Source organism: Salminus brasiliensis, chromosome 11, assembly GCF_030463535.1.
Source record: "Salminus brasiliensis chromosome 11, fSalBra1.hap2, whole genome shotgun sequence".
Lineage (NCBI taxonomy): Eukaryota > Metazoa > Chordata > Actinopteri > Characiformes > Bryconidae > Salminus > Salminus brasiliensis.
This window is the reverse complement of record NC_132888.1, coordinates 15,878,783-15,896,042: the sequence shown is the minus strand read 5'-3', so window position 1 is coordinate 15,896,042 and position 17,260 is coordinate 15,878,783. Positions and strand designations below refer to the sequence as shown.

Here is a 17,260-nt window from a genome sequence, read left to right as displayed (position 1 = left end):
CACTTTTGGATATATTTCAGATGTGCCACAGAAAATCAAGCTAAAATAGCTCTTCAAATAACTAATGCTCTCCATAAAACAACAATTTGTTCAATTCATTTTCCCTCAAAATGTCTCCTTTATCATACTGATAGGCATACACACATTTTGTGCTTTGAAACACACTTGGCACTGGAAGATTTAGAGTATAATTATAATAGACCTTTTCTTCTCTGTGCAATTTAGCACAGTATTTCCATCCCATCCTTCCATCCACTGTAACTGTAAGTGCAACTAAAACATATACCATACTCAAATAAATATGACATAGATACAGAGCATCATACTGAGGGGGGTTAATACCATATGGCCTATATAGATTTGAAAACTCTGCACTTACTACAGCATTATGGCTTTGCTTGGCAATTTAGCATCATGGCTGTATAGAAAAATAATCTCATTGCTGTTCTATCTTAGAGACAGTGTGTGACTCTAAGGCCCGGGTCCTTCCAATCTTAGTCTTGGGGTACCCCCTGCACTGCATATCTTGGTGTTTTCCCTGCTCCTAGCACACCTGATCCAACTAATCAGTTAACAATTAACAAACCCTTCCTGAGTTGAGCTGTGTGTGTTGAGAAGACTAAATTAAACACTAAATTATGCAGGCAGGGCAGAGGTACTCCAGCACCAGGATTGGGAACCACTGCTCGAAGGCAACAGACAAATGTCAAGCTAAAGAAAAACTTCATTGTTATGTTATCTCCTCTTAGCTCTCAGTCCAGTGGGGGCCTATGCTGCTGAGGCCCATCTGATACTGGTAGACAGAATCTCTTGATGTGGGGCTTTGGGCCGGGTAGGCTGAGAAATCCCTGTGAGGTCGCAGAGGGGACCCGGGTTTTCGGTGATACAGAGGCAGGTGGCCTGCTCTGTCGTGGGAACCGAGCCCAGAAGGGGAGGAAGAAGAGGATGACGAGGAAGAAGGCGCTGGTGGTAAAGCCCGCTGTGCAGTAAAGGACATAAGGTCAGGAACTGGAGGTGCTGGCTGAGGTCGTTGCATAGATGGCGAGTGGTGCGGCACCACCGAGGCAGCAGTTGCCGTGCTGGTGAAGTGGGCAGTAAAGGGTTGGTAAGGCATAGCCTCGACAGTCTGCATGCCGTAGCGAGGGTATGGCTGCACTGAAGCCCACATGTTGCAGTTCAAGGAGGGTGGGGGAAGTTCCTCAGAGCCCACTGCCCCTCCTGCTCCAGCCTCCCCATCCATACTGCCATACATGCAAGCCTCTCTTGAACTCAGAGCATCGCCACAGTAGGAGTGGGACAGTAACGGAGGCTCATACGAAGGAGGGGAGCGGAAGTAGTGCTCCTCTGGAACTGCTGAGGGTGTTGCATCAAGATAGGGCCTCTTACACCCCAGCTCCAGGTGCCTGGTGTTATCTGCAAGAATATGGGTAGTTGAGGAGAGCAGACTGAACAGTTTTGAGAACCATATGGAAGAACTTCTGTGAGTGCTTTGTACTAGGGGTGGGCGATATGACATGATAAATTATATCACAATACACTTTTCGAAACACTTAGTTATCTTTGGTGCTTAGAAAAGTCCAAGATTTTACATTTTATTGGAGAAATCTTGTGTTTTGTATCTGACCTGTGCTGAGGGTCCAACAAAGTATAGTTTAGGTCCTGTTTATTGGATTTTTGATGTTTATTGGATTGGATTAGTTCTGTACAGTACTGATGTTTTAATGAGCTTATTAAACCTCAGAAAAATATTGTGATATATTTTTGCCATATTGCCCAACCTACTTTAGCTTCTATGCTACATTTACCTCTGTGCTTGAAGCAATGGTAAAGCAGACCGGATTCTCGGCTTGAAGGAAAAGGGCTGGAGAGGGCCTCCTGTGAGTCAGAACTGGACAGAGGGACACCACTCTCATACTGGTAATGAGAGTGGACCTGTGGGTGGCTACTAAGCACCCCTGTACTCAACTTTCCAGAGAGATGAGGATGTGATGAGATGAGCCGCTGCCGTACCATGTTCTTGGAGATCACCGGGTAGTCTTTCCTGGAGAGCGATACCATGCTGATTTTATATGTATATATAGATATATACCAAAACAGGTACTGTGTTAAGATGATTGCAGTAGCATAAACCAGCCATAACATTAATATTTCCCGCATAATATTGAGTAGGTCCCCCATTGTGCTGCCATAACAATCTGGCCCGTCAAGGCACGGACCCCTGAAGGCAGTCTGCCAAGATGTTGGCAGCAGATCCTTTAATTCCTGTAAGTTGTGAGGTGGGGCGACCATGGATCATATTAAGGAGCCCTAGGTGCCCAAGACTGCTGTCCCCATGTCGCTGGTTCACAGGTTGTCCTTTCTTAGACCACTTTTGGTAGGTACTGACCATTTTTCCTGCTTTTATCACATTCAGGAACTGACTGCTCACTTGCTGCGTGATATATCCCACCTCTTGACAAATGCTACTATAGATAAAGATAATCAATGGGTTTCACTTCATATCTAATGTTATGGCTGATCTGTGTATATTATATATTTTTTAAATGTATTGCTACATTTAACATGCTAGTCTGTCTTTTGACAAGGTCTGTCATTTTTATTCTACCTACCCTTGCAGTCTGGATACACGCAGGTCTCCCTCATCACTACCACGAAAACCTTTGGCAAATGGATTGTTCTCGATCTTTAACTGTGTTATCTGCGAAAAGAAAAAGGCTAATGTTATGTCGTGCTTTCTTTAGGTGCATTACACCACAAGCTCTCATCCAGAAAACATGCAATTCTGCGTGTGGCTGAGCATATGAGTGCGACCTTGTGTTACCTTATGGTTCTGGTAGGATGTCACAGAAATAAATGTGGTCTCATGGAACACATGAGTGCAGTAAGCAGTGTTCTTAGAGCCAAAGGCGTTGTTCTCGTCTGCTTTTACGATGTGCAGCCTGGGCTGGTATTTGTGCATAGAGTTCAGGATGATCTGGGAGGAGAAAAACATTGCTATGTCAGACATCTGTGTCAGATAACTAGAAGAGAAGAGAGAACGTTCATTTTTGCAAACTCTGCAGACCTGGAAGTCTACAGACCACAGTAATTTTTGAACTCTAAAGTGCAATTAGCGTGTGACAGCATTTGTTATTGTTAATGGCTTTACTTGAAAGTACTCCTCAGTAAGACTGAAGAAATGTACTTTAATGTCCACTGCCATATTCATATATATTTCAATGTCATTTTTGCATTTTTTCTATTCTATTCTATTAACGTAAAATGAAAACTGAAACTGAAAAAATTCAATTGTACTTGTGGCATGAGCAAGAGTTTGGGCAACAGTTGTAAAGGCTTGGGACTTAGAACTAGAGTTCAATAGACCTTAATTTACTTGCTAAAGCTGGTTGGGCATGTCACTAGGAATTATCAGGGAATTTCAGAGCGGAATTAATGACCCAACTCAACAACCATGGGCTCCTCTAAGCAGGTGGCTATGGACAAGATAATACACTCTAATACACTTTTGTAGCACCTTTACATGCAACCACATCGCAAAATTATGCGAGGCATTTTAGACATTTGTGATGAAGTTAAAACTCAATGCTTTAGCCACAAATATTGGAGAAACAAAAGAAATTGCAGGTGATGAAAAGACCTGCATGCAAACTGTTACACTTGGGGAGTATTATTAGGTTTTTGTGTTGTGTGGCAGCCAGAGGTACATAAAGCACTGCATGTGTGAATATTATAGTGGAATTTTTTTAAAAATCAGCCAATTTTGGTTGTGACAGTCAAGAAAAAAACTGACATCTACAACAGAATCCAAAATATGCTGCAAAGTCCACCAATTTGTCTATGCCATCAGAGGTTTAAACATAATTGAAAGCAGCAAATAGATTTTAAACTTCAAGATGGCCCAAAAATAATGCAGTGCTAGATGCGTTCAGCAAAACAGTAGATGGAAATTCCTAAAATGAGAATAGACAGACTCCTAACTGACTATAAAAAGAACTTGCAAGTTGTGATTTCTGCCAAAGAAGTGTCCGACTGCTGACTGTGAAAATTAAATTGCATTTTTTTGTAGTTTGCTGTAGATGTTGTCACTTTACAAATCAAAAGAAGCATGCATTTTGGTCAGGGATGCCCAAACGTAACATTTCTAAGTTGACAACTGACAATCATGTACACACTCTAAACATTTTCAGTCTGTTGAATTTTGTCAATTTTACATTACATCAGCTGTTATAGTCATTTTTAGCCCATTAAAATGGATGTCCATATCAGACACAAACTCCAGACACACTAATAAACACATGTCTGGAGTGTTTTGCACTATGTTACACTGTAAGTAATCCAATTACATCCTCACATGTGTGTTTATTTGAGAGATTGTAGGACACACTGGCACCAGTCTGCTCAGAGGGGTCATTTGTTGGGTGCTCAGCGGAGCGTTAGGTCAGGGTCATCCCCAGCGCAGCTCTGTCAGGTCCAATGAGCATCAAAGCCTTTCCTTTCACCATGCAACCTCCCTGAGTCTATCAGCTGGGGAGGACTCCGCTCTCCTCCACCCATCTCTTTAGAGGAGTCAGGAACTCTAGTGCATAAAGGGAAACCTCAGGTCAAGCCTTGGCCTCGACCACCACTCATTCACTCCCTCACCCTTGCAAAACTAGACAATAACTATAGCCCAAGTGAATGAGTTGAGTGCTTCATTGGTCAATGCAGGCACATGTGACCGTTGGCTGGATGGCTGGCGTCTTGAGATAATATCATTTGATATGAGCTGCATCTGTGATGCAGCTACAGAACTGTGTACTGTCTAAATGTGTTGATCAAACCATCTGTGGCCAGTGGGTAAACCTAACACAGGCCTGTCTTGTCGGTTGAGGTTTCTTTTTTAGAGAGCAGAAAATGTACCATGTGTTTTTACACACAGATTGACAGCATTGCAATGGAACTTTCCTGTATGTCCATAGAGGTCATGTAAATAGCAGATGGTGTGGGGTATCTGCTGTCATCTGTGGTGGTCTCACCACTGATACTATTTTTAACATTAATATGCTTCTTTAAAGACAATTAATCATGCAACACTGACTGCCATAGTCCTTGACCTATATGCTGCTTATAGTACCGTCATGTTTCAGGTAATAATCTAATACAAATTTGCCACAACTATTTGGTTAAATTACTTTTTTTTAAACTTACATTTTTGAAAGAATCATGCAATAGAATTTAGATTGTTTAAGGAATGTCAATGATTAGATGGGAATTTGATGATTTCTTTTACAGATTCTAAAGCTGTTGTTGTCTATTTAACTGTATATAATTATATAATTTAATATTTAATATAAAAAACAGTGGGATGTGAAGACAGAGTACAACACTGCTATCTAGCCGTCAGGGTTTAAACACACCACAAAATAAACCACTGTTAAACCAACCTTTGGATGTAAACTATTAACTTAAAAATCAATACTGTGTTTTTGAGAATTGACACAGTATTGCAAAACATAATATCGAGAGTATCAATATTTTCTTTTCAGTATATCCATCTATCTCTGTTATGTCATTATTCAAAGCTTGCTAGTTTTTTTTTTTTACCTTTTTGTAGGGTCAATGAAAGGTTATAAATGGCTTTTCATTTGTAAGTACCATTGTATCATTTTGCCTTTAAAAGAAAATCTGATTACTTGATTAATCATCAAAGTAATCCATTACTAATCATCACTAATGACAGCCCTAATTTAGTCATTTTCTGAAGCTGTGACAAATTATTGCAGTGGTCTCAGTGTATATTCTCTCAAATGTAGTACAATGCTCTTCTATTCTATAGAGAGTTCACCTGAGTTTGGTCATGTGACTGTAAAAAGCACACTGTAATTGGTCAAAGTGCTGGCGCCCATGTTTAATGTTGCTTTGTTCAAGGCGGGGTCCTGCTGTGTGTATGGTGTGGCCTCTTTTGAGTGTGTACAGTGCACTAGCCAGAGTGCAGAGGCGCTCGGTGTGAGAAGCTCTCGGCTAGCCGCAGTATCCCTGCTGGTGTGGGCGTCAGTGGAGCTTAGCAGCCTCTCACTGGCCTCATTACTCGCCCTTATCACTTCCCAGGCGCTCAAGTAGTTCTGACAGGCCGACCCTGTGCGGATCCGACAGGTTATGAACCTAATGAGCTCGCCTATGACGCGATGGCTTCGGACAAGCTATCCCAAGGTCCCTCTGGGCAGCGCTGCCATGGTCAGACTCCTCACCTCTGTTCGGCTCTCTCTTTCCTAGTCTCTGTGGAGATGACCCCATGTATTCGAGATTTATACGCAGCGCACTCATGCAGCACTCCTCAAGCATTAAAGTACAGGTTCTTTACTGGGTCTCAGTTTGGGCATATGTTTCTAGGGTTAAAACACTGGTGTAGAACCATTACATTGTGTAGATGGTTCTTTAAAAAGCTCTTTAAAAATCTCATTTCCAAAAACTGACCACCATGAATTATTCAGTAACTACTCTAAATTACTCAGTATTCATTTAATATAAATTATTCAATATCTGCTATGAATTATTCAGTGTCCACAATGAACTATTCAGTATCTACTATGAATTTCTCTGCATTTATCATGGGTTATTTAGTATCCACTACGGATTATTCAATATCCACTATGAATAAACTAAGCATCTACTATGGATTCTTGAGTATCCACTGCTAGTTATTCAGTATCCACTACCAATTATTTAATTTTCATTATCAATTATTCAGCATCTGCTATAACTTATTTAGTACCCAATACAAATTATTCAATATCCACTGTGAATTATTCCATTTTCATTATCAGTTATTCAGCATCTACTATAAATTATTTAGTACCCACTATGAATTATTCAATATACACTATGAATTACTCAGCATCTTCAATGGATTATGTAGTATCCTTTACAAATGATTTAGTATCTACTACAGATCTACAGATTATCTACAGATTATCTACAGTTACCTACAGATTAATCAGTATCTACTATGAATTATTTAATATCCACTATGACATATTTAGAATGTACTATAATTTATTTAGGATCCACTATAAATTACTTAGGATCTGCTACGGTATTATTTAGTATCAACTATGCAGTTTTCAGTATGTACTATAAATAATGTATGTTGTTGGGACAACATAGACAACCATCCACTGAACCACAATGACATCATTCCAAAGAACCATATTTTGGCTCATTGTGGCTGTGGCTCATCTTATATTTCCTTTTGTTTTTGTCTAAATGAGTCAGTTTCCATCTGCTGTGTTGATTCGACACATCTAAAAGGCCACAGTTGCCTTCATCTTGTATGTTTAATTAAGCTCACAACGGGCTCAGCTATATTTAGAACACTACACTCTTGTCCATTGGCTGCCCTGCTTATGAAAAAGCCCACTTACTGTACTCTGTGAGGAGCCACTGTGAAGAGACATTTTGTATGTGATTTAATTAGACTGACTAACATGACTAGTTTGTTGTCATCCACCAACCCTGAAAAACCCGCACATACTGATCAGAGCCTTTTAGCACTAATTATGTTTTTGTATTTCGATTGGAAAAGGACTTTTACAGTCACTTACATGTCCAAATGGGTCCAGGTGGTTGTTGGTAAGTTTCAGCTTCTGAAAAGAGACCAACTGCCTCATCCAGTGAGCGCCTGTGGCAGGAGAGTCAGGGTGGACATAGAGCCGCCCAGGCATGGCTGGCTCTGCTTTTCCAGCCACCATCCTGAAGAAAAGGGGAGACATTAACAGTACTTTTGGAGAAATATCAGCTCAGACAACATTTTCAAAGCCATAAGAACTGTGCCTTCTGCAGCTATTTTGTTTAGCTAAAACTAAGGCTGTTTCTCCAGAAAGGACGCAGAAAGGATGTGTTTTTGCAGAACATCTGTGCATCCATGACAGATACACAGCATAATCATTTATGTCCATGGCATTATACGAATAATTCCCTAAAACTCTGCTTAGCTGCTTTGACCATAACATCACTGCTAATTACGTGCCTCCAAGGTGTCGCTGAGGAAACCCAGAACCAATGTTGGCAAACTCTGCAATCCGGGCCCATCCCACACATCTAAAAAAAATGGCCGTAAAACATTGGCTCTCTTGAATAAAATGTGCATTTTATTGAGACTTTTCATGACTAGGCCTTGTTTTGTTTTGGAAAATACTGGATGTAGCTAGCTTTACACATTCATGGGGACAAACGCTGCTACGTTTCTATGGGCTGATGTGGCACTGCCAGAGGCATAGGGTCACACAGAGGACAACATGCATCACCCAGCTGTTTTTAGCCCATTGGTTTTGACAGGTCGCCTGCCTGTAACTTGCAATAATTAACTGTGTGCTAATGACGCTCTGCAGCCACAGCTAGCAATTCATGGTTTAGCAGTAGAAATGTATCCTAATCAATGTTTATTTTTAACAGTGTCCAGATCAAAATTCAACCTAGACTGATCTTTCATTTTTATTTACATACATTGTAATGTACTGCTTTCTGGCTTGTTACATTATGGTTAATATAGCTAGTGTCTATGCACCTGCTTATTATGACAGAAAGCAGGCTTGTCTTCATGATCAAGCCCTTAGCTGAAGGAAGATGTGATGTAGACAGATGTAAGCGTGAATGTATGCATGGCTCCTTCAACAGAAAGAGAACAAACACATTCATAAGATTTTGGATATCTTAAGACAGCCCAGCGTAAGACATGCTAATTTGTGTCCTTGCTCCATGCAAGCTAGCTTGTGAAACCAGTTGCCTATAGGGACAAACAGCAGTCAGAACTGATTCAGTCACACCATATATTTCCTGCAAATTCACAGTTGAAACAACCCCACCCCCCAAATATATATATATATATACAAAAATATGCACTACAATCTGGTGAAATCAGTACTTCGTAAATAAGTTTGCATCAGACAGTATTCCTGCCTTTGAAAAAACATTTAATTTAAAAGATTTTAAGTTAAGTAACAATCTAATAAACTAAATAAATGAAGTAACAAATTCAAAATCGTTCTGTAATTTATCCAATAAGAATTTGTGTTTAGACAAAGTTTTTTTTAGCTATGGTATCGTTTGAAATAGACCACTGTAATAGCACACTCTGTATTAGTATTGAAGCCCAAATTCTGATATTTGTTCTGATATAATTCAGGATTACAAGACGAGGGTCCTTGACTTACCACTTGTTATCGCAGAACTTGTAACGATGATCATCAGCTGGAACAATGTCAATTAAGAGGATGTACTTGGTTTTTGGATTCATCCCTGTGACCTTTACCTTGTAGCTGGGAAACATCCGCCTAGAGACAGCAAAAGAGTAGACATGATAGCTCTTTTATTATTCATACCATTCAGAGCAACGGACACATTGAAACTTACTTATTGAAATACCTTGTTTTAACTGGACCATTATCTTCTGTTTTTTTACTTAAAAATTAAGAGAAGCTCAAACTGTTTTGCAAATGTAAACCAAACAGCAAGCTCTTTTCCTGGAAGAAAGCATATATATTTATTTATGTAATATAACGTATTTTTATTTATGTAAATATTTATTTATTTAATATTTTTGTTATGTAAATTATTTATATAATAAATGCTGTTATATAATTTCAGTGTAGTTATGTATTTATTCATCAAGTAAATTTTATCTTCAAAACAACTGGTAAATTGTTTTGCTTAATATGGTAAAAAAAAATCATTTAAGCACAGTTTCCATTTGCATAAGTCACCTGCACAAACTTTGCTTTCAGCAACAATTTACCTAAATGTTACCCCAACAGACTGAGAGGCCAGTTGTAACAGTAACTTAAATGTCTCATAAATTAATATAATTGTCTGTTGTTTGAACTAAAAATGCTTTCCAAAATTAACTTGTTCCAAACAAAAAATCCTATTTACATTTAATTAATGTAAAGACGCAGTTTCAAAGACTTAAAATTAATATGATCAAATGTAAACATATTATAGTTACAGTACGTTTTTGATGAAGCTGTGGATAAACTTTTACCAATAAATGTACTGTTTTTTTTACTGTAACTTTTGTTGTTAGTTGTAACACTGTGTTACAAAAGTTGAAAATGACATTGCTATAGTAATTCAACTAGATGGATAAATTATGTTAAAACTCTTTAATTTAAATTGAAAACTTTTTTAAGTTGAATAAAAAAACTTTTTTTCTCCACATTTGTTTTTGTCCTATTATTATTGTTTTAAAATGTGCAAGTCTGAAAAAGTATTTCAAATGTAAAGAACCTAATATTACATCCATACATCCAAGTGAAAAAACATTTAAGGACCTTTTCCTGGTCAAAGTGTACACTGAGGGAAATTATTCAAAGGTTGCTTATCCTGTTTCATGACTTGTCACTTAACATCTCATCATTTTGCCCACAGTCAGCAGTACAGTGTTTTTTTAGACACACATCTGTATTATTGTCCTCACATCACTGAAATCGTGCAAATAGAGTACAGTAGGTGTTAAGGCACTTTCACCTTTCTTGATGTCATTTACATTTAATCGTATTTGCATAGGTTTATCTCAGCTATTCTGTTCGTGTAGCTCAAAGTCTTGCCTGTTAAGCTTCTTTGGAACAGATTTTTCCTCTGAACAGCCTTACGAAAATCAGTCTTAGGCTGAGGTGTCTTTGTGACAGCTGAGAGCTGGATAAGACTGTCGTAGGTTCCTCCAAATGGTCTAAGTGAGCCATACGCATAAGAGCATCAACGGAAGTGTTTGTTATAGGGGGATGAGCTTGAGATTAGTGAGCCGATAACAGCTCAACCTGTTTTTAGGACAGATTAGTCGTGTAAGCAACGCACAAGGTCACGTTAAATCCCAAAGTTACCTTACAGTGTGCTGGCATACCTGCACAATCCCCTGATAAGCATAGTGTGAGCCCTGTTTAGCTGAACACGTTACGCACGTTCCCAAATATGGAGTCAAAGTCTGTACCTGGGACTAATTTTCTTTTGGGCAAAGACATTTTTGGGGGATTGACTGGTTTTGAAAGAGCAGTTCTGTGAAATGTGGGAACAACATTTTTGCTCACATACTAGAAAAGCCCGGATGACAGACAGAATATGCTAATATAGCAGACACGGTCGTAAAATACATCAATGGAGCTACCTTCCATGACCTCGTCCTGGAAAAAAAAGAAAGTAAGGCTCTCTTTTTCATCCCATCTGCGTCAAAGTAAGATGCAAAAGAAACTAGTGTCCATATAAACCCTAAGTGCTTTTTAATGGTGGCTCAGAATGGACAGCAGTTTATATAGCTAGCTCGTCACTGGCCTCCAAAAGTTCCACCATAGAACATCACTTTATCTGGAGCTTCCTTTGACAACAAGTTCAACCAGCAGTCATACATTTATAACTGTCTCCATATTCTAAATAAATGGCTGCAGAAGCGCAAGTCCTGCACTGGAGCACTCAGCTCCGTTTGGAGGAGTAAAGCTTCAAAGGCCTGTGGCTGAAGAGTGGCATGTGAAGGGCAGCCAAGATAACATTAGTTCTAATACCCGGAGGGGGAGCTGGGATTGGGCGAGGTAAAGCTCTGTGTCTGGTGCAGACCTGAAATCCAGTCACTGATACTGTATCATGCTGGGTGTGGTTCTACCAGAGAGGTGCTTTAAGTTGGAGGAACATCAAAAACACAGCTCTGCATGAGGCCATAATCTGAGGCTGACCAATCAATGGGTCACTCCTTCAGTGGTCCCAAGAGTTGTGCAGAGTATCCTAAAATAATACTTAAGTAATATATATATATATATATATATATATATATATATATATATATATATATATATTGTTATGTTGGTGCAATAATAACTAGCAGGTCAAAAACTGCAACTAAGTAACGTACAGAACTGGCGTGTAACTGGATTCAGCATCTATTCATCTACAAGACTATATTCTTTCTCTTTGTCTCTTGGTCTAAAATAAAATAATAAACCTCCAAGGTCAGAGGTGACCTATAACACAGCAGTACAGATGCAGTCAGTGATGTAACAGACTGAAATTAGGCCCAAAAAAGAAATTATGTGACTAAATAAATCAAGTGAAATGAATTTCTGCACAAAAATCCTTTTGGTAGTGGTAAAAGTATTGTTAATTGAAAAGTAATGTTAATTTAAAAAGTGCAATCCAGCCAGATTTTGCTTGAGTACATGTAATTAAGTAAATGTAATTTACTGCCCAAATCCTTTAGCTCAGTCAACCCCCCTACCTGGTTCTACACAATGTAGAATATTTAGTCACCCTTCTGTAATTAATTTTAAAGAATTGTAACAGAGAACAATTTACAAATTTTTCATTTACAGAATTATGCTCTGTTGATACATGCTTTGTTTGCTAACAGTTTTAGCAAAGTGAGAGAAGAAGAACCTCAGGGTACGATTGTAGCACATTTACTAAATGTTTATTCTCCAACTTATAATAATAATAAAAAAAAATGATACATGTGTACATTCCACAGATTTATTATCTTGGAATTTTTTGGGGGTCAACGGACCTATTTTTTTGGCATTCCATTATTGTGATTTATAAGTAGGGTTGTGTAGGGAGCAGTATATTATTTAAGGGCAAAATGATTTCTTTTTCTTTCTTTCTTTCTTTCTTTTGTTTTTATAAAACATGTAGAAGTAAAACAAAACTTCATTTCACGACAAAATTACTTAAATTTTCTTCAGAAGCACTTAGCAGCATTACATGCTAGCTATAGCCATCATTAGATAGAATAACAATCAGTGAGGTGAGTTTTGCATCATGTCATTGTGTAGTTAATATAATTACAAAAACTAATTATAATAATTATTTAATAATAATTTAATACATTAAAACTTGTGTATATATAAAATAAGACATATACTGTTAAAATAATCTCTTTACTAGTGCTTTGTTTATTAACACAGTTTCTGAAAAATGGCAAACCTAGAGATAATCTGGAATATAAATGTATACATTACAAATACAAAAAACGTAATGACAAATTGCTGAAGGATTTGCCTCAGTTTCGAAAATCAGCTTCAGTTTCGAGATCATCGTCTCTTGGTTTAGTTTTTGTGTAAAAAGGCCACTGTTATGAAGGGGGCTTGTTCCACCATTATTCTCTACCAGTACATAAAAGATTTTCCACTCAAACAATGAGCAGATTAATAGCAACATCCCCTGTGAACAATAAATCTGACAAAAAAGAAAAATAACCAAAAAACAAATTTGTCACTTTCATACACATTTGCACTCACATTTAGGCTCCGATTGAATATAATGCAAGCACAATAGATCACGTGGCATGTCTAATAGGGCCTTTCAGTGGCTTAGTCCTTCTGACGCTGCTTTGCTGGTGAATGAAGTCACGCATTAGTGTTGCTGAGCTGCTCTCCTGCACTGTAACATAATAGTCCAGCTCTTTTACACCGCTAGCCGCCTCCAGACAGCCAGGCGTGATCTTACACATAGAGTTTGCAAATAATGTTGAATTTGACCGTCTGTTTGAAAGCATTTTAGATAATTACAGATAGCTTTCCCTCTAACCTAACGTTTCTGGGTGGCAGTGTTGTCTGAGCACTCGATGTGTGTGTGAGAGTGTGTGTGTGGGATGGTGAAGAATGAGGAGTGTGTCAGCATACGCAGAGTGCCAGCTGTTTCTCTTAGTGCGCTCTCTTTCTCTCGCACGCCTGCCCTGCCAATGATCCATCCTGTCTGTAGGAAGCGGCAGGAGCGCAGAGATCAAAAGGAAAGGGATGATGGAGCGGGGTAGGGGGGGGGTGCAGAGGGGGCCTGTTGGGGCCTGGGAGACGCCGCCGATCCAGGGTGCTGCGCTCCCCTCATCACCGCCACCGACGCGCTTGCTGACGGGCTGTGTACAAAGAGACTGCTAGCACCGGCCGGCTGCTCTCACTCTCAGCAGGCAGGAACGCGGCCGGGCCTTGGACATGCTCACTGCTCACACAATAACAAGCCACTCATGATGACTCTGAGGAGTTCTTCCAGAGTTCAGCTTTACAGAATGCCCAGCCTAAGCCTTAGGGTGCGGACTGCACTCTCTCTGACTGACGCTTAGCTGTTCTCTATGACCCACTTTCACTGCACAGCCACAAGGTTACTGCTGAATGTCTTATGCACTGTTAGATAATAGTATGAGCTGAATTACTTAGGATATGGTAGGTATTTAATTAGCCTCATTAATCTAGCCTCACTGCTTTTTGAAAAACAATCTTCTATTAAATTGTTTTATGTATTTTTACATTATTCATTTTACTTTTGTAAAAAATTGTCAACCTGTATGTCAAAAAATACCCTTCTTAACTTTTATTGGAAGTTTTCAATTAAAGTATTTTTTATTGGTCCGTTCATCACGAATATATATATATATATATATAGAAGTATCGCATACTAGCTCATTAACTAGAATGAGGTAACATTTTAGCTCTCTTACTGGAGGTAGAAACAACACAATCTCTTTGTGTAGATAATATATTTACAATAACTAATTAAGAATTGAATTAATAATAGGGTGAAAGGGTGAACCTCATTGTAAATCTGAAAAAGAAAAAGGTAATAATGCAAATATAATACTATATATAAATATATATATAATACTTTTGCAATTCCTTTTTTGTTGACATTTTTAGCAAAAACCTCAACATCAAGCCTGCGTAGCTTCATGCTGTCACTAAGCTGTGCATTACCCATAACTGTTCATAACTATTCCTCTGCTACAATTCATACAGTACTGCTTCTTTTTCCTACTGTGAAAGAACAGCGACCGTGAGACAGTAAAGTGCAAGGATACACAGTGCAGACACAGCTCGACGCCCTCGGTAACATAACACTATGATGAGAACTGCTGCATGAAATCGTTCCTCCATTTCGTGTAATAAGAGTCGTTACAGACGTAAGTTGGTGATTTCTGTCATGATTTACAGCCCACTGAATCGCTGACCAGTGACCACCAAGTTCTTAAAAAAACAGGCATAGCAAATGGCTGGCTTTCGTTCGTAGTTAGACTGACATGCTGAGTATCTTAAACGGAGACTAGTGGTCAATTACATGCTAAACTGCATAAATGAAATGCACCCATCTGTTGTAAAAAAAAAAAAAAAAAAAAAAAAAAGAGAAGATGGTCTGGCTTGTACCGTGCAGCTGCATATGGGTGCGTGTGTGTGAGAGACAGAGTGGTGCTTAGCTCTTCAAAGAGTTTAAGGATTCTTCGCGCACTTTATCAGCTGGACAAGGGGAAGCCCATTTCTCACAATGTTACAGCATTAAAGAAAAATTGTGGTGACCTTTTGCATTTTCCACAGAGAAACCTTGAGAAACGGCAGGCTGCGACTGGCAGAAAGCATCGACTCATTCTCTGCTTAATGTCCAGGGTCCTGCTCCTAATCCAGGGGGTGCATTAAATCTAACACACAGGGCAGCCATTTGTGTTTCCAATTAAACATTCACGGACAGAGGAATTCAGCCTTGCTTTACCTTTGTATAATCGGCCTTTATAAACACTGTATGCGGCTCCATTTTATGTTGGACGCTTGAATAATTTAGGATGATTGTTCACTGATATTCCATTTGTTCTAATAGTAGAGGTGCTCAAATATTAAAAACAGGGAGAGATTGCGCATGTTTCTCATTTCAGAACATGAACCGAGGGGCAAAATCCACCTACCTGCCTGCTTTAGTGATGATCATCTCAGTTCCTGCCTCATGGAACTTCTTCCACAGTTCGCGCTCATGAAGAACCACTTTGATGTTCTCTATGTTCTGCTGGACAAGAGACAGAGCTAGTGTGAGCCAGGGCTTCTGCCACATTATGGGTGAGTTTCACTGATTTTACTGTCAAATAAAAATATTGGTTTAATCATGAATTAATTTGTTCACTGCGGGTTACAAAAACGCTTCTCCAGGATTCATGTGAATCTCCTAAACTTCAAATTCATATTACAAAATTTAAACCATAAACATTCCTCAGTTATTGCACACCACAGTGAAATAAAGAACAGAGCGAATTTCCCTAAACCAGATCATTTAAAGAGTGCCAGCGGGTCCAGGTTGCTGCCCATAGGTTACCTGGTCGACTTCATTGTTGTGGGAGATGTTGGGAGTTGCAGGCAGACCCAGATGAGAGGAGTCAGCAGCGAGCTCAGGAAGCCCACCAGACTGGGCCACAGTCACGCCTTCATCAGCCACAGCTGAGGCCTTCTCCTGGAGCATCTCTGAAAAATTCCAATTAAAATAGCATAAACAAACAAAAAATCACACAATAAATTCTTGTAATAATCAACTTCTTAAACTTTAGGATTATTATTCAGTCACTCATGTTAAGCCTTATTATCCAGTAGCTAGTAGGAATTATTCTGTAGTCTAAAGTCTAGACCTACAGTCTAGAAGTCTTTTGGAGTGGGACTTTTTTTACACGCTGGAAAAGAAGCCTTTTTTTAACATACACTAATGTATATTTGCCTCCATGTGAGCTGTATGTATACTATTACAGTAGCAAACTAAATAATATTTATTCATTATTAATGTTATTAACAATTATTATGATTATTATTATTGTTGTTATTCATTATTAGTAGATAGATAGATAGATAGATAGATCACTTTATTTATCCCACAGGGAAAGTCAGTTTTTACAGCAGCAAAATCAAACAAGAGAGCAGCATGATAGAGGCATAAAAGCGTAAAAGTGTAAAAGTGATTGTAGTGCAGTAATAATTACATTAATATAATGTAATATACAGAATGAATTATGTGTAATGTAACAGTGCAGTAACAGTAACTACATTAATATAATGTAGTGATGTAAGGCATCCTGGGGTATCATTACAGTATAGAGTTTAAAGTGGCAGTGCAGATGACAGAGCTGTGTGGCAGTACATACTGATGAACAGAAAAAGTGTCCGATTGAGAAATAGCGGGACTGTTCTATTAGTACACTCAGTGCACAAAAATGTCCCGGCACAGTGACGAGGCGTTGTACAGCGAGATCGCTGTTGGGAGAAACGATCTCCTGTACCGTTCCTTACTGCTGCGGAGCTGAAGGAGCCTGTTACTGAAAGTGCTCCGCTGCTTGACCAGTAGATCATGGAGGGGGTGGGAAGTGTTCTCCAGAATGGCAGTGAGTTTGCTCAGAGTCCTCCTTTCTACAACCACCTCAAAGCCTTCCAGAGAGCAGCCCAGGACTGATCCAGCTTTCCTGATCATTTAGTTGACATATTTCTTGTTTATTAATATAGTACAATGTTGACATTGT

The 17,260-nt window shown here is 39.0% G+C and overlaps 1 protein-coding gene across 1 annotated transcript; it reads right to left on the bottom strand.

Moving 5' to 3' along the window:
- Positions 1-675: 675 nt before the first annotated feature.
- Positions 676-16,218, bottom strand: tbx4 (T-box transcription factor 4). Its single transcript, XM_072691109.1, has 8 exons — positions 16,075-16,218; positions 15,674-15,768; positions 9,189-9,308; positions 7,581-7,728; positions 2,822-2,974; positions 2,610-2,698; positions 1,806-2,041; positions 676-1,413 (listed from the first exon to the last, which is right to left on the bottom strand). The coding sequence occupies exons 1-8, from the start codon at positions 16,216-16,218 to the stop codon at positions 746-748; spliced, it is 1,653 nt and encodes a 550-aa protein (XP_072547210.1). The 3' UTR covers positions 676-745.
- Between the last annotated feature and the right edge of the window lie 1,042 nt (positions 16,219-17,260).